At 42.2% G+C, this 23,918-nt stretch overlaps 1 protein-coding gene across 2 annotated transcripts in view; it reads left to right on the forward strand.

Annotated features, from left to right (window-relative positions):
* Nucleotides 1-23,788, forward strand: part of INTS9 (integrator complex subunit 9) — a 70,837-nt gene extending 47,049 nt beyond the window's left edge. For both annotated transcript variants that reach the window (XM_049819214.1, XM_049819215.1), the window contains exons 13-17: nucleotides 4,756-4,880; nucleotides 6,346-6,513; nucleotides 18,978-19,076; nucleotides 21,435-21,572; nucleotides 22,516-23,788. In XM_049819214.1, coding sequence (XP_049675171.1) covers nucleotides 4,756-4,880; nucleotides 6,346-6,513; nucleotides 18,978-19,076; nucleotides 21,435-21,572; nucleotides 22,516-22,692 — 707 coding nt within the window. In that variant the 3' untranslated portion in view covers nucleotides 22,693-23,788. The remainder of the gene's footprint in view (nucleotides 1-4,755; nucleotides 4,881-6,345; nucleotides 6,514-18,977; nucleotides 19,077-21,434; nucleotides 21,573-22,515) is intronic.
* Nucleotides 23,789-23,918: the final 130 nt, after the last annotated feature.

The following is a 23,918-nucleotide window of genomic DNA, read 5'->3' on the forward strand; positions in this document are numbered from 1 at the left end:
TTTGGCTGACAGACACATTTGTACCTGAAGCTGAAGTACAGCTCTAGCTAATACCCAGGGGAGCCGTTTCCTTTCTCAATGACTCAGGCTGCCAGGGGCACAACAGGTCTTCTAAATTCCTCCACTTGTCCCAGTCTGATTCTAGTGCTGAGCCTCCTTTTAATGGTTTTAATGAATCAAGCCCTGTCCACCTTGGAATGAGCTATGGTCTGAGATCCACAGGGCAGCTGCATCCTGGGACCATGCCAATCATTAACAGCGAGACAAAGTGTTTAAGAGAGAACATGAAGCTTTTGTGAAATCTAGCAAAGGGGGATATCTTCCAGATACTTCAAGGCCTTCCCTCAAAGTGACATTCTGTCCAGGTGCCTCCTCTTTATACCCAGTGTGTCATCCAAACAGAACCCTACAGTGAGCACTCTTCAGATCTGAGAAGGGAAATAATCCTTTAGGCCATTGCTACTGATTTTATGTATCTCTGGTATAACTGGGAGATGTGTTACACTATAACCTAGCCAGATAAAAAAAGTGTGGATTTTGGACTAGGACAAAGTAATTAGAAATGGGGAGGAGAGCACTGAGTAACTGATCAAACCTACTCCCACAGCAAGGGCATGATGGAGTCCCACTGTTAAGCTTATTTTCCTTCTCTTTTTATTGAATAGGACTGCTGGAAAGCACATAACCTCGTAAAGCAAAAAGGATTGGGAAAGTTTTATTTCCTTCCTTTGTTTTTTAACTGTAGACTTGAGGCTAGTGATGAGCAAGTCCCTTTGACTCTTTCACAGTATTGGTACCAAAAAGTGTCACAGTATCCTGATACTGTTAAACCAATTTGGAAAGATTTAAAGTGTGTAATTAGCCTTACTGCAAGGGGAGGGAAGATACAAGGGGGTTCCTGCTGAGCAGGTAAGACACATAAATCTACACTGTGTTTATGCTGGGAAATGGTGCATGGTACCACAGCACTAACGTCATAGCTGTTACAGTACCCATCGTTCCTGACCTTTGAGGTAGTTTCAGGAGATATGCCCTAATTACAGTAATTGGTAAAATTGCAATATAGATATGCATTGTCTTGGAAATAATGAATTCTACACCAGTTGGGATTTCAGTTAAAACCAGAGCGTGTACACCCTTTGCTGGGTTATGTATTTCATAAATCCCTAGGAAATCCATGGCGTTAATCACGGTTCTGAATGTGCTACCCACCGTCAGCAAGGGTGTCAGAAACTGGCCTTTCAAGGCAAGAACTCTTATTCTGTGCCTTCATGTAGGGAGAGGTAATTGACCTTTCTGTATTAAAATGTAATCCTTCAGTGAAATGAGGAAATAGAGCAGACTTCTATTAGAACTTGGCCCTGGCAAGTTGTTAAGGCATCTGAATGGCAGTCCTAACAGCCTGTGGATACCTTAGGTCGTGATCTTTGAGATTCATTCCTAGTTATCCTTCAAATGAAACTCCAGTGGAGATCTGCTTTGGTTGTGATGACCCTGGAGTGCACAGTGGTCCCAGGTGCTTGCGGTGGTTTGTTTCCTAAATTTGTCCATACGTGGCTCTTGGATTCTGTCTCTGTCTGTAAGCATATCTACTCGGCAGGATGTTCCTCCTTCCCTATGACTGTCTCAGATGGAACAAAGACATCTTTGTGCACAGAAATTCCTAGTAGATTAAATTCTTCTGTTCTTAACTCCAGTGGAAATCTGAAGCACCTCCATTGATGCCCAGGATTTTTATTATTTAATTATTTAGCTTGTCCTGTTTTAAGATAACATCCTCTGTAGTTACAAAAGAAATTTGGTCCATTGAAGCAGTATGTGATAGTGGATGATGTTTCAGCTTTTCCTGGGAAAGATTTCTAGTTTCTAGTAACTAGGACCTTTAAACTACAGGCTAGGTGGTATTGTTAATGATGACACTGCTTGTTCAGTCCACAGGAGCTAGGTAGTTTCCACCTTGCCAATTTGTAATGTAAAAAACAACTACAAGAGAATATAGACTAAAACAGCAGCTGCAGCCAATAGACAGGACACCAGCTGTGAGTGAGCTGTAGTGCTGCTCTGCTTGCTTCTGTCGTCTGCAAATGTTACCGCTGAAGCAGTGTTGAATAGATTATTGATCAAAAATATTGAACACCACTAAGCCACAAAAATTCTAGAAGAAAACACGGTAGAAAGAAGTCTGCTTCTTGCTCTCTCTCTGATAACAGCAATGCTTTAAAAACTAACTCCCTAGGAGATCTTAAAAACAGCTCATGCATGCCACATTAGTGCATCTTCAGTGGAAGATTTTATAACTCAGTGTCACACAGTAGTAAATCAGATGTCTTGGGGGGAAAGCTAAAGACCTGTAATTCTGTCAGAAAAAGTCAATATGTGTCCTTGACAAGCACTGTCTTCCATCAGACAGGTGACTTCTGGTTTTTTGGTAGTTTCAAAACAGCTATTCCTGTATGTCACATGAGTTCACTGTGAGACTAGCTCAAGTTACGTGTTTCACATTTTCTAAATCTTCAAAGTCATGTGTTAGAATTCCTTCAGAGATATTGTAGACTTGATGCCATTTTGGATTCTTGGATCAAAACGCCATGTCTGTACATTTTCTGAGCCTACTTATTCAAAAATACTTAGTCTGAATAGGTGCTGCCTCATGGCATTCTCGGATAAAAGCAGTCAAATCTCTGTGTCATCCACAATACAAGATGGGATGGAAAAGCTCTCTTCTGATGGAAAAGCTCTCTTTTAAACTTACTATTTGCAATTTCATTGTACATCTCTAGCAGAGGACCTGTACCTGACTTAAGTTTTCTGGTTTTCCCCAGTGGGTTTTAAAATGTCTTCTGAATTAATCCTAATTGACCACTGGTCATTCTTCAACTAGCTACCTTCTTAGTATTCTTATTTTTAAACTTCTATTCATTGCTATTAAATTTAACTGCCATTAACTCCCATTTTTTACATTATATTTTTAGGCTTTGTTTCATTGCCACTAACACATCTGCTTTTAACTAGCATGGCTTTTTGCCTAGTACAATTTTTATTTCCTGTTTCTAGATTCATGGCTTTTTGGGCGTCTAGTAATATGTTCTTGTACAACTATCATTTTTTGTTAATATTTCTTACTTTGATGTGCCCATGCAGTTATTCTGACAATTGCTTTAAACTTGGGAAAATTATCCCTTTGACAGTTCCAAACATATGTATCATTGGCTGATGATATATTCTGTTCTCACAGGGTAAATATAACCACATCATGATCGCTGATACTTAGCCAGCAGCAGATTTTTAGGCTAGCAATTAACTTGTCTTTATCAGTAGAATGAGGCCCAATATTGAATGTCAGATGCCATGTTGGAAGCTGAACTTCCTGTGGTAAACTTTTTAAGGACATTTTTTCTTGCTGTCTACTTGAGAAATTCAGCCAGTGGTCTCCTCAGGGTGATATAAGAACATAGAAGATGGCTGTCTAAATCTAGACTGAAGTATCTGTATTTAAGTTTCCTTTAAATTCATCCTTTTACACAGCCTGAGCAGATACCAGAGAAATACCTCATACCGTTTACTAGCAAGGTTTGGTTGTTCGCATTTGCACTTCACTCTGCAGGTTGTCCTTTGAGGCCCTGTGGTTCAAAATAGTCTAGCAGATAAGTCTTTCATGCATCCCCTTCTCTTTTTTACATTCTGTATTTACCAAACTAATATCAGTTTTTCTTTTCCTAGCATTCCCTTTATGTGATCTATCCCATAATTACCGGATAGATAGTGATGGCATAAGCTTTTCCACATCATTAGTTGGTGGCCTCCAGAATCAAGTGGCTACTTGTAGGTCTCGTAGGTGACACAGTGTAGTATACGTTTTTCATTCACAAAAAAAATAGTATTTTTCTGTAGTATTCTCAATGTTGTATTAGTCTCTGTGTGAGTAAAAGCCCATTCAGTGCATGATTTTTCCCTGGGAAACCTTTAATCTGATTTTTAAAAGTCAGTAATAAGAGTACAAAGGGAAGTTGAGACTTGCTAGGTCTAATAAAGATACCAACTGATAAAGTTATCACAGCCCATCTTTCCTTCTGGATACCCGCTACCGCAAGCAACCTTCAGTTCATACTGGCCTGAACTAGAATTGCTCTGCTGCCATAACTGGAAAAAGCCCAATTCCCTGTCCCTCCAACAGGAGGGCTCCCTACAGGTCCTCTTGGGTTACATTAAAATTTGGACCCTTGTTTTTCCACCAGTCTAAACCTGGCATTTAGATTAAAAAAAGAAAAGGTATATGTATACTGCAAGGAAGAAGAGAAGTTGGGAGGTAATGTGTCTGCAGCAGTGGACATTGGTACGCGTTCTCAAGATACGATCTTTATGCTGCATTTTTGTTACAGTGAAAAACGAGCTGACATTTGGGTTACCTTATGGTACCAAAAATGTGTACATCTTGTCCTCTTTTACAGGATCTGATTGAAAATAAGAGATTATGTTTTTGTCTTGATTAAATTTGTTATAAAAATCATGCAATAATGTGTTCAAATGAAATAGTATTACTCTGTTGCTTGATTAAGATAAGACTAATTGTGGGCATAATTTTCATCAAATTAACTGAAAATAACGGGTGGGGGGAGGAAGAAGGGAAGAGAAATCTGTAACAGAATTAACATTGCTGAACAACAGCTTGTCTAGACTAGAATGTGGAATCAGAGAGGAATTGGGCCATCTTTGTTCTTATTAGGCATTCAGTGTTTTCAACGTTTCTCTTTTCAGAACCCGATTTCTCTTATCTGGATGCCCTGGCTCCTTATCAACCTTTGGCAATGAAATGTGTTTACTGTCCCATTGACACAAGACTGAATTTTATTCAGGTGTCTAAATTACTCAAAGAAGTCCAGGTAATGAATTTTCTGTTGCCTTTTCTAACCTTTCTTCACACACCTGAAATAAATAGGTCAATTGTGAACAACTGTTACTTTAAACAATAGCAAAATCAAGACAATACCCAAATCCTTTTTTCTATGAGAGAGCACACAGCACTGAGCTCTCCTTTATCATCCTGCTCCAAAATGAATATGGCATGAATGCCAATCTCTGCACAGAGTGGCTGGAAGATCCCTAAAAGCTTAGAGTGCAGAGCAAATGGTGCGTACATTCCTTTCCTCCTTTTTAGGTATATATAGTCATAATAACTTTATTCCTTATTCTTTTTCATGTTTGTATGAATAAGCCTGGCTGTGTCTAACACAGTCTTAATGTAAAGGGTACCAAGTGCTGAGTGTCCTCAGCGCCCTCAGCTTTAACCATCTCCTCTGCTCTGTATCCTTGAGCTGATACTTGCTTTGGTCCTGGCACTCCTGTTCTGGAGTTTCACTCCCATGTTTCTTCCAAATCCACTGCTTTCCTTACTCCATGTGCAAAATCCAGACTTCTGACTAGGAAGAAGGCCAGAGCGTTCATGTAGTCTCTGCTTTTCCCTCTTGACTCTTTTTGGCTTTAGTGGCCTCTCCTTGTCCATACAATTTGTTTCTACTGAAATTTGCTTTCTGACTCATGACATAATTAAAATAATACCCAGGTTTTTTCCTGGCTGAGCTTTTCCTTTTGTTCTGTCTTCAACTTGAACACAAAAATACATATTCTTCCAAACCTCTTAACAACATCTGGATCATTTTATCTCATTGTTCTGTGACCTGGCTTGTCACCGCACAACTGATAGCAATTGCCACTGCTTGTTTTTCGGACAAGCATCTTCTTCCATGTTACTACTGAAGTATAATGCTGTTTCCAAAACAGTTTGCAGAAACACTGTCTTGTCCTTTGGCTTCCTTAAATCCTGCAGTGATCCTTTGGGCAACCAGCGTGTTTATGCTTTGTTAATACATTACTGACAGGTCATGAAAACTCAGAGTTGCTTATTGTGGTAATGTTTTTGCAGCCTTGCATATTGATACATCTGTCTCACTCCATGCCATTTTGCGATGGTCTCCACCACTACTGTCATTTGCTTCTAATTTAGATGAGAATGATTTGGAAGAAAAAGCAATTGAATATTCTTCTTTTTTCTATCCTTTTGGCAGCTAACATGACTGCTGATATTGAAGTGGTGATTAAAGACACAGATTTAGGCCTTGTTACTCTGGACACTGTTGTATACAAAGCAAAGACTGCCTGTTCCTTGAACAATTTGTTCCAATACTGACTGGATCTTCTCAACTGCATCTTTTGGATGTTGTTTTCTTACAAATAAATTAGCTTGCTAACAACAATCTGCAGACCTCCTTATGGCAATGATTACTGTTGTAGAGCAGCGCGCAGAATCAACTAAACACTTTTATAAGTCACCACACTCTTCTTTTCCAGCCTCTCCATGTAGTTTGCCCAGAGCAGTACACTCAGCCACCACCCACCCAGTCTCATCGTACAGATCTGATGATAGACTGCCAGCCTCCACCAATGTCCTACCGCAGAGCAGAGGTGCTGACTCTTCCATACAAGCGGCGCTATGAGAAGATCGAAATCATGCCAGAAGTGAGTAACAAAAGTGGGGTAAAAGATGGTGGCTTCTTGCTCATACAGCCAAATCCAAGCTACTGCTTCAGTAGCCCCTTTGCCTAAAAATATCTTGTGGCCGTGATTTACTGTTGATTATGATCAAATGGAGGGCTAAGGAAGAAGCATTTCTGAGAGAGAATTTCACTGTGTAAACTAATGGGAATTGAAAAAAACATTGTGGGCAAGCAAAAAATATGTTCGGGTTAATTGTCCTTTGCAAGGTTATATCACATCTCAAAAACAGAACAAATAGCAATCTCTGTTAGCCACCTGTGAGGCAAGCCCGTCATCTCCAGTTTAAATATGAGTAAGTTGAGGCATTGCAGTTTGAATTAGTGGTGCAGGGCCATGGAAGGGATCCGAAGAATCTGGGAGTTAGTAGCCAGGAGTTGTCTTTCTCGTTCTCCAGCTGTACCTGCCATGAGAAATACGCTTTCCCTTGAGGAGTGGTATTCACTGTTAAAGGTGTAGTAGTGAAATGGCTCATTTGTATTACAACAGTTCCAATAAATAGTTAATTCCTGCAGACTGCTGAACTCCAACAGGTTAATGGGTTGCTTGTAACCATCTATAATGTGGACTACTTATGTCTGCAACATCTATTAATAATTTATTAACCCCATAAATCAAATATAAATGTACCCATAATACAAAGGGTGACCCATATTCTAACAGGCATGATCTTAAAATATTTTTTTGACAATCCAATCAGCACAAATGTGTCCTTGGATCAAAGGTGACAGTGGCTTTTTACAAGCAGGCGTTACTGCCCTTTAGAAACTGTTGAATATGTGAGTCTACTTTTCCTCAGAGTGTAGAGGGAGGAAGTACTCTTAGTTAAGCCAAACATGAAGTACAGAACTGGTACCCATGTAACAAAATCCCTCAGCCAGTCTGCAACACCCATTCCTACCATTTCACGTGTGTCTGCTTTGTGGATCAGCTCTGTTAGAAGCCTGCCCAGCCCACTGGTTAGAGGACTGCCAGTGACAAAGAGGGATTTTTTAATTAGAAAATATACTTGGATGCAACTCCATCATGGCATGTATATTCAATTTTGGGGGAAATTTACATATTTATTGGATCCTGTTAAACCTGAGACTAGTAAAACGTGGCTTCCATTCACACTAGCACGACCAAACCAAATAGTACATTCTGAGTGCAGAAAGCCAGCACATGGCTTACCTATTATTTAGATTCCCCTGAAGCTTTGGGTTTTTCTCTAAACTGCAGGGGTCTAAGTGAACCTTTGTAAGTGAGCCTATCCGTTGTGTCAGCCCTGTGAAGAGGGTGGATACCAGCTTTTCCTGCAAACGGAATGCAAATTAGCATGGATGCTACAGATGAATATTCACCAACCCTCATACATTTTGAAGCTCCTGTCAAGGGGGGAGGCTTATCTAAAAGCTAGGCTGGTCTATAGGAGTCGCAGGTTCAGCTTCTTGCTCTGTTGGAGTCTTCCTGTATGATCAGCACAAGTCTAAAACATAAAATGCAGCTCACATTGGAAAGGACACCAAGGACTGCAGAGTTCCCTGGCAGAGCTTATTAGTCTGAAGGCAGTGCCATGCTCATGGGGCTAGACCACGTCAGCAAACAAGTAAGTGTTTCTCTTGTTAGCTTGGGTGTTGGCAGCAAGATCCCTTATACTTGAGGCTCAAGAGGCCATGTAGATTCAGTCTCATTGGCAGCCACTAATGTGAAAATGCTCTCCATTTCTCAAACCCACTTCTCCAGTGGTTTTCAGGTGCTGTCTGTCACTGAAGTGAATGGATTCTTCCTATACCTCTAGGTAAAACCAGTGCATAGGAATAAAAGCACTTCCCAAAACTGCTGGGGTGTTGGAGGGAGGATGCACTATAGACAATGTCGTGGTATTTACCAACCTGGAAATGGGTATCAAAGAAGCATGTAGAAAATGAGAGCTGGTTTCTATTGCATTCACTTTAACTTGGAGTGTTCGAGCAGAAAGCTGCACAGAGAGGAATATTGACAGAAATGGCCCTTTTTTTTCTTCTAACAAATAACATCAAATGTTATTCACACAGGAGTCCTAATTTCAAAGCTATCTGTGCTCAGGGAGTAGAAACATCTCATGTGATTTTCCCTGTTCAGGTATTCTCCCTGGTTAGACAGCTGTGCTTACCAACTTGTTGCAAGAAGCTACTTGGTATGTAATGACACTCCTGAAAAGACTTTTTAATAGGATACAAAAGTTAGGTAGACCAGATCATCCCTGTGACTTTCAGGAAAACTGTTGTCCTTCCCCATTGGGGTCAGGGAGGTAGTCTTTGCTTGCCTCAGGGGGTTCTTTGAGAGTTAGACCCATTAGTTGTTGTGTGCTTGCCTCTGAGAGCAAGGCTGTGATTCAGGGCTGCTAATAGGATGCCATTCCCCAGCACTGAGTTATGCAAATCATCCTCAGAAAAAGACCTCAATCATTCTTTTTAAGGGAACTTGCTAGAGGAATAGCAATACCAACTTTGTAGTGATCACAGACTGTCTCCCCAGGACAATCTCTATTTCAACATGTCTTCATCACACCATGGTGTGAGGCTCGTTTTTGCTTCCAGCTTGACCTGCAGATAAGGCATGGGAGGGATGGTATGTTGTCTTCCACCCTGTCTGACTTCAAGTCTTAGCAGCATAGCTGATAACTGCTGAGAAGTGTAACTACGTGATCTCTCCTACTCTGTGGAAGCAGTCGCAGCAGTCAGTCCCAAAGGATCATTGTCTGGTTTGCAAATAAATGGGAGAAGGAGGAAAAGACTGTCTTTTTCTGGGGCCTGTGTGTCCTTTGATGCTAACCCACTAAATAAGCACTTCCCTGATAATTTTTATGTGCCATCTGCATGGCTTGCTTCATTCCCTCTTCCAGGAGAAGAGCCCTGTCTGTCTGTCTCTCCTGTTGTGCAGAGAGGTCACTAGGATGTTGGTTTTGAGCGGTTGACACAGATGGCCTGTTGGTTTCAGGCAGGGTTTACACAGTGGTGGCAAAAAATGGCTGAAACTTCCCCTTCTGCTGGGTGGGTTGTGCAAGACAGGATTGCAGATATGATAGATGAGGCTCCCTGGTGGGGAGTATTTGCTGCTTCATGTCCCCTTTTCAGTAGTTTCATCCAGGAAGAGTCTGTAATGGTGCCTGAATATATAGGAATTTCTATACTGTGAGGAAAGGGCATTTGTTTCATGTGGGTTACCACCACCTCTGGGGTTCTGTGAAGGGTCAAGTGGCAGTTGGAAAGGGTATTTTATAGCTCCTAGCAAACTTTGCTATTGTTATTTGTCAAAACCATGTTAGCCAAAAACGGAATGATGAAATCCACCCTGGAAAAAAAAGTAATTACTAGATCTGCTCCAGGTCTAGGACTTGTGTCTAAAGTACATCTAAAAGTCTCATAAAAGAATGTGCGCTTCAATGAAGTCCTGATCAGGGCCCTCTCCTGACATCCACAGCCCTTTCTCAGAAATGGACATGTGCTCAAACTTCTGTCTGGATTCTGAAAGCTTTTGAAAACCAAAACAGTTGGCTCATCATGGTTTCAGTCAATACAGACTGGCGGTATGGTAGTGTGAAATTTCCTTTCCAAAACTGTTTCGGTGGTTCAGATTCTGGCCTGTCAGACTAATGTAAATTTACTTATGCTGCTGGAGCTTGTCTACATATCAATCACTTCACCGAAGAGCAAAGTCGGGTCAAGCAGGACTGTTGTATGTTAATGAGATTTACACTCAGAGCAGCCTTTGTTTAGAGAGAGGTTTTAACAGTCCCAAGGCAGCAGGCTGGAATGGCTCTCAGAGGTATTGTGGAAACCTTTACACTTTAACTAATTTGTTCTTCTCTGCATCTGCCTTTCACTTTAAAAAATAATAAAAAGAAGACTGCTTCCTGGAAATTGGTTAGGCATTGTCTATTCACAGGAGAACGATGGGAAAATGGAAAACACCTTCTGGAGCAAACAGATAAATTAAACAGTAGTGTTTGAGCAAATAATGTGCCTCCAGTTTAATTACAGCTGAACAATGGTGCGGATCACTTGATTTCAGCAGCAAACTAACTTCAGTGAGGGCTCTGCGTTTTAAAGGTACTCTGTTTGCAAGTTCTTCAGGACACAGGCCAGTATAGGAGAGTGTGAGTGGGCAATGCACAGCCTGACATGAAGTGAAATTATAAGGAACTACTGCAGAGAAGAATTAGGAAAACAGCCACTTGGCAGCCCATTATAATTATGTAGCTTTCACTCCCCCCCTTCCCTTCTCCTGTCTTGACTTCTCTTTCCACGTAGGATCTTGCCAATTCCTTTTTGAGAGAAGGAAACACAAAACATGGCTTTCATCTTACCTTTCCAACTTCTTCCATGTTTCAGGGACTAGAGAGTTTTAATTTCTGTCTTTCTTCTAACCCTCAACTTATTTTGGTGACTCTACATTATCCAGTCTCCTGACCTCTCTGTTCCTTTCCCCCTGACTATTCCCCTTGTATAAAGATGCCGTAGTCTCATTTACCATAAAGTAAATGAAATATAACCAGCCTGCTTGCTTCTGCTACTATCACTCCTCCCTTCAGCTCCAAGCTCACTGAATCCACTGTCTGTAAAATTGCCTGGAGTCCCTCCCTTGTTCTAGTACAGGCCCTTCCTGAGTTTGACTTGACCTTTTGACATTCCACTAAAACTACTCTTGTCCCATCTTTTACCAACCTTTTTTTAGACAAAGCCAGAACCACTGTAGTCTGCCGTCTTCCTGATTTACGTCATCAGTGTTCAATGCAATCAGCTGTTCTTTTCTTCTTAAAAATGTCTCCCACCTCACTCCCGTGTCTCTTCTCTCCTGGCTGTTCAACCTGCAATGCTTCTGCAGAGAATTGTCCTCCCTTCTCCCTTCTTTTGTGGGCTTTGAATGTGTTATCGCCCTGTACCTTTTCTCTGTGGTTGGTCTCATCCACAGATTGTCCTATTTAGATTGATGAAACTCAGATCTGCTTTTCTGCTCCCAGCCTGCCTTTGCCTGCCCACATTAATATCTGGGTTTGTTTCTCCTTCATTTTTGATGGCTGGCTGTAAGATAACACTCTTTTCTGGCCAGGCACTCACCTCCCTTTTTCCCAGTCAGCTTCAACAGCATTACATTCTGACTTGACGTTCTGACCCATAAACCGGTTACGGTATTTTGAATATTTCGATTGATGCCCTTTTCATGTCTTTCAAATGACTCATCTTTTGCATCTGTAAGCTGCTTGCCTTTACTTTGAAGATATTTCATGTCCTTGCTTCCCCTACATGTCATTTTTCATTCAAGTTTGAGGCTGATTTCTGCTTCTGCCGGTTCTGGCTTCCACTGTCCTCTTGTAAGTTCCCCAGACAACTGTTTCCTGCCTGCTCCCAGGCTATGCAGCATAATGGGGAAGAGCTTCATTAAACAGCCATAAATCTATTTCATTACACTTTTTAAATACCTCCTTAAAACTGTCTTTTGGCACAGGATTGGCAAAAAGCCAGCGGTTAGCTTTTGTACTGAGACTACTGTTTATAATCCCACCCAGGGTTAGTTCCTGTCGGTTGGTCAGTACATATCTTTCTGGTTTGATTTCCAGGCTTTGGGGGCAAGGGCCATCATGTTGATCTGGAGCCCTGATCCGTTAGTTGAACATGGAACATGTACATGGAAAAGAAGAGGTTTGTTCCAGTGCTCAAAACTGCAGGACTAGCCCTTCAACTTGTTTTATTTCTCCACTAGATATTGGGTCTGTGGAAGAGTAAAGCTAAGATGTAGGCATTTGCAAGCAATAATATAAAAAACTTGAGATATTTATGGCATGATTCTTCATCCACTGAAGTTAATGACACTTTAAAATCTGCTCCAGAGAGAATTGTAGCAGACCCACAGAGACTGAAAGATCTGTTAAGTTAGGGTTAGCTTAGCAACATAATCATCCCATTAAAAACACTTGGATTCTGTAAAATCTGAGGCTGAAACCCCAAGAAGACATGACTCGGATCACCCACTAATGATTATATAGATGCCCTTAGTTCTAGGATGTTGTTCTTCTCTGTTGGAAATGCCCTTGTTCCTTTAAGTCTCATTAGAAAGGTTCCTCGACTTCCATTCTAGTGCACAATGGCCTACAGCATGCTTGTGCCTTGTTTAATATGCTTTCTGGTCATGAATGCTTACTCCACTGGCTTGTTAAAATCTTTAGACCTTTCCCCTTCGGTGCATGTGTTTGACCACATATCTTTTTGTTTCCTCTGCAGGATCTGATACTTGCAGACTTCCTGCACTCAGACTCTGCCTGATTTAGCAGATGGTGTAAAGCCAAGGCTGAATCTGTTTGAGACTTCTGCCCACACTATAATCTCTTGTGCCTTTCTGTGTCTGGTTTCAAGTGACTTGACAACAGACCTCCTGGTACTTAAATAGTGAAGGGATAAGAAGAGGCAGGGAAGTAGGAGGTGCGGTAAATTATCTTCCTTTCCTAACATTGCCATCCAAATATAAGTGACAGGATGAAGACCATGTTTCTTCTGTTTACAAAACTGACTGTACAGGTCATGCCTGCTTGTGAAAGGGCTATTGCACAGCTTTTAAGCGTGTGGAATATTTGTGCACTCTTTTCCTATTAAAGGTACAGGGGGAAGATGCTTTTCTGCATCCAGAACCTGGATATGATGTGTGTGAGGAGCAAGGTGAGTGGAGGGATGGAGAATGAGGCAGGTTGTTCTCCATTCAGATTCTGCTGAGGGCTACCTATTGTAAAAACCTCTGTGAAACTGTGATCGCTAGGGCCTGGCGGACTCCTTCTGAAAGCAGGCAGATCTTAAAATCTTTGGGCTTCTCTGATAATTGGGAGAGGATATTTTTCTGTCACATATGAATTGCGTCCTTTTTAGGGACTAGGATCTGGGTGAGAATCTTTTCATACCTGGCAATCTCCAAGGCTGTAAGCAATCATTTCCACCTAGAAATGGAAGTGCCCTCGGGGGTTACAGGGCCAGAACCCAGCTGCAGTTAGTAATAGTGTTTATAACAAGCCTCCAAAAATGTAAGGCACCAGCTTCAAATTATGAAGACTTTTGCCCCTGTTGTTCCCACTAGAATGCTGTTCAAACCCCCACTGTCTCTGATGGCTAGAAATATCCTAATTTCCAACCTATGCGTATTCATGGCTGGTCTGTACATACTTAACATCATGTTTTAGCATAAATAGATTTTCCTTTTTGTTGGTATTTTCCCTGTGGTGTTTATGTAGAATAATCAAATTCTCCTTTTAGCGTTCTTTTTGCTAGGCTAAACAAGCCAAGATACTCAAGTTTCCTTTTACAAGAGAACTTCTCCTGCCCTAATCTACCCTTCAGAATATCTTACTTGAACTTAAATTACCCACAATTTACAAGTAGTTTAGATGAGATCTTGCTGGGCCCAATGTAATAGCAATAGCTCATCTCTGCTAGAATTACCTGATATTTTCTGGAGTTGCATTTGCTTTTTCATGGCCATGTCACATTTGTGACTTGGTTCTCGTGGGGTGGACTAATAAACCTGGACCTTTCACCTCTGTCGTTTCCAGCAGCTGCCAGCTCACAGCAGAAATTCTCGGCATTAGCCCAGTCGCTGGCCTTGCATTTCATGCTATTGAATTTCATCTTGTTTTTCTCACTTCAATTCTTGAGGTCATCTAGTTCTTCCTCTATGAGAGCCTGATCTTTCTTTCTATTAAGGGTGCCTCTACACTTCAGTGGGGCCTTCTGAACACTCTCTTCGTTCTGTATTGAGGTCATTAATAAAAATTGGATAGGAGTAGGCTCAAGACTGACCCTTCAGGAATTGCAGCAACAGCCCGGTAGTTGTCTGGGAATATTTTTGCTTTAACCAGCACCTTCCCAACCTCAGGACTGCTGTAGAAATCCACAGTTTGTAATTTCCCATGTGGTACCTTGCTAGTGCTTCATGAAGCACAGACTGGCTGCTCCTCAGCAGTTGTCTTATCAGAGAAAGCTGTTGTGTTAGTTGCATGTGATCCACTTCCAATGATTTTTTAATTTTTTTTCTAATTTTCCTTCCATTTATTTTATTACTGAGGTATAGTAGCATGAGTAATGGACCTCTTAGTAGAATTTTTGAGAGCTAGGTGTTGCACAAGCACTGAACAAAACTCATCTCTGCCCCAAGGAATATATTACAACTTTATTCTTTCTTTGTTCTAAGGACTTGCAATGTGTTGAATTCATAATAGGTCTGTCCTGCCCAGTGGTTTCACAGCTCTGTTTCATGTCTTTGATTTCTCTGGTTTGAGAGAGTTGCAACTCTGGCTCCTCCCTCTAGTGCAGGGATCATACATTTATGCACAATTTGCAAAACTGGAAAATACACATTCAGTGTTGATGTAAAAACCCAGCTGTGTCCCTTTCTAAATACACATGCTATAATCTAGTGTACACATCAGTGAATTTCAGATCTGAAAAGTTAAGGGGATTTTAATTACTGATAAGCTTTGCTGTGCTCCTGCTTGTTCCACTTCGCTCCACTCCTGGAGAGTGAAGATCCAGCTCGCCTCACTCAGCTCAGACTTCACCTCTCCCTGCTGAGTCAGTCTTCCTGCGTCCTCTCTAGTGTAGGCCAAGAGATATTGCACTTATAAAACTTGAAGCTGAAGAGGGAAAAGGGAGAAGTTTGGAGAGCTGTCCCAGAAATCTAGGAGGAAATCACCGGTAGTCACCGCTGCCAGTATAGCTGCAACTTGGATGTTAAAATACTGGCTGGTGTATGTCTGTGCATGTCTGTCCCTGGGAAAATCCTCCAGAGGGCCAAGACCACATGTGCTAAAATTCTGGTCTTCTCCTGATTTTATTCACTTGATTATTCGGCCTCAACTGTAGGAGTTTCAGATCCCAGCCTCAGTCATTTGTTCAGCTCTTTATTGCCAACAAGAGGATTTTTGGCTGGTGACCGAAGATGGCATGCGACCTTAAGCCTAGGGAGAGTTGTCCCCGATGAAGGCCTTACTAGAGACTTCAGAGTAACCTAACCCATGTACTTTGTTCTTCTTTATAAACAACTATAGTTTGGACAACAACGGTGGTTGAGCTTACATAGTATGTGTCAGATCTCTTTTTGGTTTGGACAATGCAATCCTACGCCAAAGATTCAACTGCAGTTTACAGTAAAACTGTCTTTACTCTGTAAGAACATAGGTGCACAGCTCTGCTGACGGGAGCAGAACATTCCAAGCTGACTCTTCTCTCCCTCAGCCATTACAAGGTTCGTATCAACACTTGCAGTTTCAGACTACTGAGTGTCAATTACTTTTGGTTTTTGGTTGGTCTCTGTTTTAAACTTTCCTTAACAGGAGGGATTTAAAAATAATTAATACACACTAGACATATGTACACACACAAGTTTGTCTTAAGGCAATCCAAGTGCTCATCCATAGGCAGGGGACTGATTAATGTGAAGTTAGTTCTCAGTGCCGCGTGTCTCTGCTTTTGTGACTTTCTTGATGCCAGCATGTGGCATTAGACTTGTGATAATGACTGGAAGGAAGACACATTTATTCTTGCATAGTGGGGGGCTTTTCGATCTCGCAGACAAAGGCATAACAAGATCCAGAAACCGAAAGTTGGACAAATTCAACCTTGAAATAAGACACGGTTTCCTAGCTGCAAGGAAAATTAAAGTTTGGAACAGCTTGCGAGAGGAAATGGTGGAGTTGCCATTGCTTGGAGTATAGACAAGATTTGCTTTCTCTCTGAAAGTGGTTTCTTTAATCCAGCATTTTGGAAGAGTTCTGTGATTTGTGTGTGCAGGAGGTCAGTTGAAAGGAGTATAGCAGTGTTGTCTGGTCTTGGTGGGTGAATTACTGGATGTGATTAAATGACCTTTTTGGTTTGGGTCAGTGAACTTCTATAATAAAAGGATTAGCCACAGCACAGAGAGGGCTGTGAGATGAAGCAATATCTTAGAGAAAATAAAAATGAACGTCTGCCTTACTGTCTTTTTGACGGTTAATAATTAAAGTGTTGCTATTTACCAACTGTGTGGTTAAAGCCTGCATAAATGTTAATATCAAAGTATTTCAATGGCAGAAGAGGACTTTGATTCTAAGCTGTGCTCTGTTTTTTAAGGATCTTTCTCTTTACAGTGTTTGTCATTTTGCCATGTATTCTTCATTAGAGCCCATTTTGTATTGATTCTCCTCTGGAAGGTGGTGGGAATGGAAAGTGCCTTCGACCACTGCAAAGTGCAGCTTAACACACTGCTGCAAGTGTTACTATTTTTAGGTCCCAGGGGAAGTCTGAAGCAATGATTATCATTATATTTTCATTCGCTTAGCCTTCAACAACAAAGTGTAAAGGCTGTATGCAAATTGCCTGCTTTAAAGATCTTGAACAGAGTCCCAGAGAGAGAGCAATCTGAATTGCTCCATGAAATTTTGATTTCTAAGATTCACCAAGTCTGTGCAAAAAAAATATGTGCAAAATTTAGGGGATTTCAATGCAGCCTTAAAATGTCTGTGTTTTTCCCAAACAATCATCTATGCAACTGTTTTACTTCAAGGTGGTGCTCTCAAAATGTTCCTGCAGCTTTAATAGTGGTACATAAGATTTTTCAGAAGTTATTAGGAGTAGCTGAACTTTGCTGCTAATGAAGCCAACAGAAAAGCCTTCTCAGTGCTTTGATGGCAAAAGGATTAGGCCAGTAGTGAGTGCTTTTTGAAGTCAAGTTCAGTTGCTTCTGTATTCATAAGGATTAGAGCTTTGTAGTAAGAGAGTGGTCACGTACATAGTCATAATTTACAGCAGACCAGGGTACTCAGCAGTACAATTTTGGTACCTGAAATTTCTTGAGAAGTGGTAGGGTTCAGCTGTTCTGCTCCATCCCTCTCCTGGTTTGGATCCTCTTGAAAATTCACTAGGTGGTCTTTGGTAAGGAATTTAATCTTGCTTTGCCTCAGGTGCGCTATCTCCAAAATGGGAATATACCATGCTTTTCTAAAATCCATCTAGTTTCTTTTCCTGTTTTTCAGGCATGGGAGCATCTGGCAAGGTAAAGAGAGCTGATGTTGCCTTGCTGGCAGGACACTGATAATAGCGGCTTCTCCAGAGCTCTGCTCTGGCGAAGCACTACAGTAGATGGCTGAAGTTTCAAAAGAACTCCTTTACCTGGAGGTTAAGCTCTTCTTAATATATGGCTCCAACTGGAGGTGCCATGTGTTTGAAGGTGAAAGGGAATGGAGTTCAGCTGAAGATCATCTTGTAGAGGCCCTTTCTGCATGAGATGGGTTGATGGTCTGGGTGGGTTGGTGGTACAACTGTTAGGAAAAACAGCCAAGTAGATTCTGTCTCTTTAGGTGTGACTTGTCTTCACAACTGAGAAGTCCTCCCATCCAGTGGTGTAACGCATGAGCCATCTTACCTGTTTCTGTTTTGTGAATCACCTGCAGGGTTTCCCCCCAGACACAGAGCACACTTCACACATCCTTGCCTTCAGGTCCACAGTGAATAACAGGAGCGTGCCTGGCCGGGAGTGATACTTGGAAACTGCTTGGGCTGATGGCCCATGCGGTGTGAAGGTACCTATTTATCTAGGACTAGATCCTGGCTGTATTTGTGGATAGGACTCCAGGGCGGCTGCTGCACAGTGTATTGTCATCTAGGACTCCCTTGGAGGGAAAAAGGGAATAATTTTCTGTGTTCACGAGTGCTGTTTTCTGCAGCGTTCCTTGGGAAACGTGGTTGGAAGAGGTGCTTCCCAGCTGGCCAACTTCTGCAAGTTTCAGCAGGTGCAGTACTGCCCGCTCCGCATTCACTGCCAACACTCTCAATGCTGAGGATCTTGGGAGGTTGCCATTGAATTCAAAGTTGGAGCCAAGACTAAATTTTATTTCTTTCAGAGAAGAATTACATAAAAGGCAGTGGAAGGGTTTCTGTGCAGTGTTGTAAGGAAAAATTTCAAACCAGTCAACAGAGCCATTGAGTTTTTAAGGACAAACCATTTTCTTCCAGCTGTTCTGCAGACAGAATGCCACAGCACTAAGGAACTGAAAGGAAACTGGCTTTAATTTTTCATTGTTCATGTGCATAACAAGCATAATAAATAACGACAAATTGCATTATGAGTTTTACTAATCAAAATTATTATTAAAGCAGTTGATGTCTTTTTAAACGAGGTTTTCTCTTTAATTGTTATATTTTGTGAGACTTGCCTTGGTCACTGAAAACCTCGCACTACTCTGATAACGGTGTGAAAGTCAGTAGCTTTAAGAGCTGGAAGGAGGAGGGCTAAGCAGGTAAGGGGAGCGCTCTGACATTGTATCAGTGGGTTTATGTTTACAGTTCATTAGTCCATGTTTAAAAATACCGTGCTGCCAATTTAAATCACAGCTGGATTCATACAAATTTTGAGATTATCACTTGCTGAACAAAATCCTTCTTTTGCTTTAGCTTGCAGATTCGCTTGTGCCCTTGGAGATTAAGCCTGGTATTTCCTTAGCAACAGTTTCTGCCGTGTTGCATACTAAAGACAACAAGCATGTGCTGCAGGTACAGTATAATGGGAAAGGGAGAAAAATATCCTCACACCGGGTTTCCTGCCATCTGGGACCCCAGCTGTTCTCATGAGGCAACCCCTCCAACAACTCTTTCCTCACCGGAGCAGAGTCCTTGTCAGATGCTTTGTCCTGGCATGTGCGATTGAGGAATTACACTTAGAGTAGAGAGTGGGATGCAAATAAATCTCTCTACCCTCTTTTCGTTGGCCATGTGCCTGGCTAAGATAAAAGGGGAAGTAAGATTATTCCTGAGGAGAGGCTGCAAATCATACTGCTGCCTTCCATAACCCGTACACCAGGATCAGCATCAGTCAGCCTCTCGTGGACTTAGAACTGAGGGTCAGAGGGTGACCTAAAACATTAGACATGTGAAGGGACTGTCTTCCTTAAGTTGCCCTGTTCCCCAAGAAGGAGACTGTGCACCTTTGTACAAAGTAAGAGTGTACACTCTCTTCCTACCACCTCCTTTAGGCTGACGCTGCAATTCCTGGCATTAGTGCTCCGCAGAAAGAGATGATGTCTGGTGGACCTGCTCAGCAGTGGATGCCCTGGTCCCCTTTCTCGTTTCACACATGAGTGGGCAGGGAGCTCAGTGAAGCCACACTCTGCGTGACGCTGCCCCTCCTGCTGGGCTGCAGAGCTGGGCTGGGCCCACTACACCTGGGAAGAGGGCCCAGTATGGTAATGTCTTTAACACAGGGACATAAAGATTGGTTAAGGATTTATATCAGTGCACAGCAGACATGCTGTCTTACGTTTTCCAAGTCAGTTCCCTAGAAACACTAGGCAACACTGAAAAAATTGAAGTATTGCAATGCAGTTGGTCTGAGGCTGCTTTCCCCTTGGTGTTGTTCATTTACTCTCTCCTCTGCTCTGATATCTGATGCCAAATAAACTTAGACCTAAGCTTAAAATGCCAGAGCCCTCATAAATGAATGGAGGTGGGCCAGCACAGCGGTATCTGTCAGTGCTGGCTGATCCTGGGACCTCTGGGAGTTACAGAAGCTGTGTGTAGACAGGTGCCAAAAACTCAATCTACGAACACAGAGCCATGTGAGTGATTCATGCACAAATAACATGGTATGTGCACGTAGGCCCACCAACTAAAGGGAAAATAGTGGGTTTTGTAAAGTGACTCAAGTGCATTCCTGCTTGTGGAACTGGAGCTTGAGCAGGCGGCATTTCTCTCCCAAGGATGAAAACCACTCTTCCCTGGCTGTTGAAAGACACGCAGGGACATCACAGCAGCAGGTTCAGACATGATGCTACATGACGGGAAAGACACCGAGTTGCGAGGAGCCCAGTCTGTCACCTGCAGTGTACAGGGTGCTACAAGGCACTGGGTTTGCTTCAGGCAAATTCCCTGTGTGTTGTGCAGACGCATCTCTGGCAAATGGTGTTGCCAAAATTTTGGAAAAATTTTCCCTAGCTCCTTTTTCCCAGGGACTGAGTTGCTAGTTCACTGGGAAAGACTAGCACTGACACTTCCCTGACCTAACTAACTTGGCACAGGACACACAGACTTACTTTACACGATAATTTCCTCGCTGTTTTTTTTGTAGGCATCTGGTTTTCATCTCCATGAAATGGTCTTTCAGAAGTGCTTAGTTAACCCCACAACTTGCCCCCATGCGCAGCAACGCACAGTGCCAGGTTAGCTACCGCTGCATGTGCTAACCCTGCCTCCCCCTCCTTGCTAACAGAGAAGGGTCTCAGGCATGAGTTAAGGCAAATAGCTTTCTGAAGCAGGACAAAATTATACATAGATCATACTCCAGTGATTTTTCAGGCACTGCAGCATCTCTCGCGCCTCCCTGTCTGTATGCAAGTTCTTCCTAAAGACTCACTTTTCTGAGGCCAGTGAGAAATAGATTACCCATTTTTCTCATTCCCCGAGTAGCTACTGCTCCGAATTTGCCTGTTTTTCAACCTGTTGCATCTTTTACAGTGTAATTTTCAAGGCATTGACTTCTTTAAGGCATTGATTCCTAGAAAATATTGCAGAGAACTTGAATGCTAAAATAGAAAGTTTCAGTCTTGATTTGAGTCAAACAGGCCTTTTAAGATGACGGAAATTTGAACAGAACTGAATTTGACAGAAATTTTAAGATGACAAGAGATTTGAACTAAAACTGCTAATTTATTTCTGTATGTGGTGTCTTGTGTGTGCAGAGCTGCAGTGCAGCCCAAGGCTGGGTGTCTCCTCTCTTCTTCAGCACTGCAATGTTCCCTTTTAGTCACAGAAAACAAAATCAGTATTCCTTTTCTATCTCATATACTTGTTATTCCAACTAAATTATAATAGGTTGATGTGATTCACTGCATTACTGTGCACCTTCTCATCCATTAGCTCCCTCCAAAACCTCCGCAACCTCCCGCCAGCAAGAAGAGAAAGCGAGTGAGTGATGACGTGCCAGAGTGTAAACCTTTGAAGCCATTGCTAAGCGGCTCCATTCCTGTGGACCAGTTTGTGCAGACACTTGAGAAGGTAATAAGTTTCTGGTGGCAAGTGAGGTTCAAGCAGATTTTTACTAATCCCAGAAATGTCCTGCTTTGTTAGCAGAGAGGGAAAATAATTTTAGTGTGGCTTGAAATGGAGAGGGGCTAATGAGCTAGCAAAGTACATCAGGGAATGTGTCCCTGCACTGAGTATGGAGGGGATAGTTCCCCGTGGAGGCAATTCCTGATATAGGGTCCTCATGCCAGTCATGTCCTCCTGGTTTCCTGTGGAAGCAGAGCTTTTGGGGTCACTCTGGGTGGGTGAACTTCCCCCGTGTAACTTTTGGACTCAGCAGCTGATTTCCCATAAATTTGAACAGTGGGGAGGAGATCTCAAAAATATACGTTCCTACAAGTTATGTGAAAATGACATGACCAAGTGAAGAAGAGATCCTGGAAATGTCTCCCCTGATGGAGAAGCTTTCTGGGGAGCTGCAGGACAGGGGTTTGGTGGCTGAACTTGCAAGCCATTGGTTACTGCTCTGTGGAGCCCTGTTCTCGCCTGCATGACTCCTTGGAGAAAATTAGAAGGAAAAAGGGCAGGATTGTCTGTGAGGAAGTTTGCCCTGGGTTCAGTAGCTCTCTGCTATCATCTTTGAGGCAGTAATGGCAGCAGATGGTCATTTCTACAGTTAAAGGAGCTCTTTGTCTCTCAAGATTTTGCACATGCAGTGACCTGATGTAGTAGAAAATGTTGGCTTTAGCTTCCCTGAAATATAGTTTTTCCATCTGTATGATGAGGGTCATATTTAGCTTAGCCTATGCGTGTTTCCTCTGCAAATCCCAGAGATCTAGGGTATCTGCAGTGGCACTCTGTATTTCATAGCCATTCTCCCCTCTTCTCCCCACTGTGCCCCAATCTTTCATCTCTGCCTGTTTTCCTGAGTTGTAGTAACATCTCTTTCTTATTCCCTCCCCAACACTACATCTAGCATGGTTTCAGTGACGTGAAGGTGGAGGACACAGCTAAGGGCCACATCGTACTCCTCCAGGAGGCAGAAACCCTCATTCAGATTGAGGAGGACTCCACACACATCATCTGCGACAACGATGAACCTTTGAGGGTGAAACTGCGTGACCTGGTTCTCAAATTCCTGCAGAAATTCTAGCTCATGGACCTCATGCTGCTCTGCAAGGAAAGACCCCAGAGCACCAGAGCTAAGAGCTTTCCAGAGGGTGACCTCAGGGAGAGAAAGAGAACTTCTTGATTCAGAGAGACCAGAAACCACCTTCCCCTTCATGGAGAAGCAAGGAAGTATTTTTAATATCTATCTATTTTTAAAATTTTATTTTTAACTGGTTTTGGAATACTTTGGAGGGGATTCCTGTTCTGTAAAATTGGGAGTTGGAGTCTTATAGGAGATAGGAACTGCAGAGTAAATAAGTAGAGTGTATATTTACAAGGTCAGGGTGAAATGCAGACGTTTCTCTGTGTGACCCTCTCAGCAATGTATGCCCCAGTCCTTTACCTGAGAAAACTCTGTAGGAATATTGAAACAATGGCCTTAGATATTAAGAGATCTATTTTTCTCCCCACTGCTTCTTTCTGGTCACCAGATCCAATTTCCTGTCTGTCCTCCATCTACATTTGTAGACGTGTATTTCACTGGCACGAAGGGGAATGAGAAAGCTGGTAAGGCAAAGATGACAAAACCAGAAGTAGAAAAAGGGGGCTATGCTGGACATGTAGAATAGCTTCAAAGTGGCAAGAGCCTGGCCATTCCCTGCAAAAGCAGAGGGATTTTGGAAAAGCTGTGTGCTTTAGCAATGCAAAGTGTTTATTGATGCTTGCACCCTCACCTGTTACGACCAGATTTGTCCACCTAGTTCTAGGCTCTTCACTGAGACACGCAAAAGATATCTCAGGAAGATATTTCAAAAGTACATAAAGTAGTTAAACTCCCAGAGCTTACGAAGAACCTTTTAGATTTAAGTGCCTTTTGTTTCTACCTTCCAAAAACCTGTCCTTTCAGCCCCGACAATCCCAAATCCTGGTTGAAGTACTGAGTCATTTATACAAAGCTATCTATACTGCAGACCTGGGGAGGTTTTTCACTCCCAAAACCATATATTTGGGGCCTAAACTTAGTTAATAGTATTGCTTTTAAAAGCGACCAATTTCTCAGATTTACTGCTGTTTGTTTTTTATTGGATTGTTTTGTATTTATTTGGTGTTAAAAATAAAAAGCATAGTAAGACTGCCAAGGAGGAAGCACATTCTGTGGTTTATAAAAGCATCTGCATGCCTATTCCACATCCGCCTGTGTGTGTATGTACACATTTGTAAAATATAACTACTCCTTCAGTTTATAGATTTGGGGAGATTAAGGCAGTG

Source organism: Accipiter gentilis, chromosome 16 (genome assembly GCF_929443795.1).
Source record: "Accipiter gentilis chromosome 16, bAccGen1.1, whole genome shotgun sequence".
NCBI lineage: Eukaryota > Metazoa > Chordata > Aves > Accipitriformes > Accipitridae > Astur > Astur gentilis.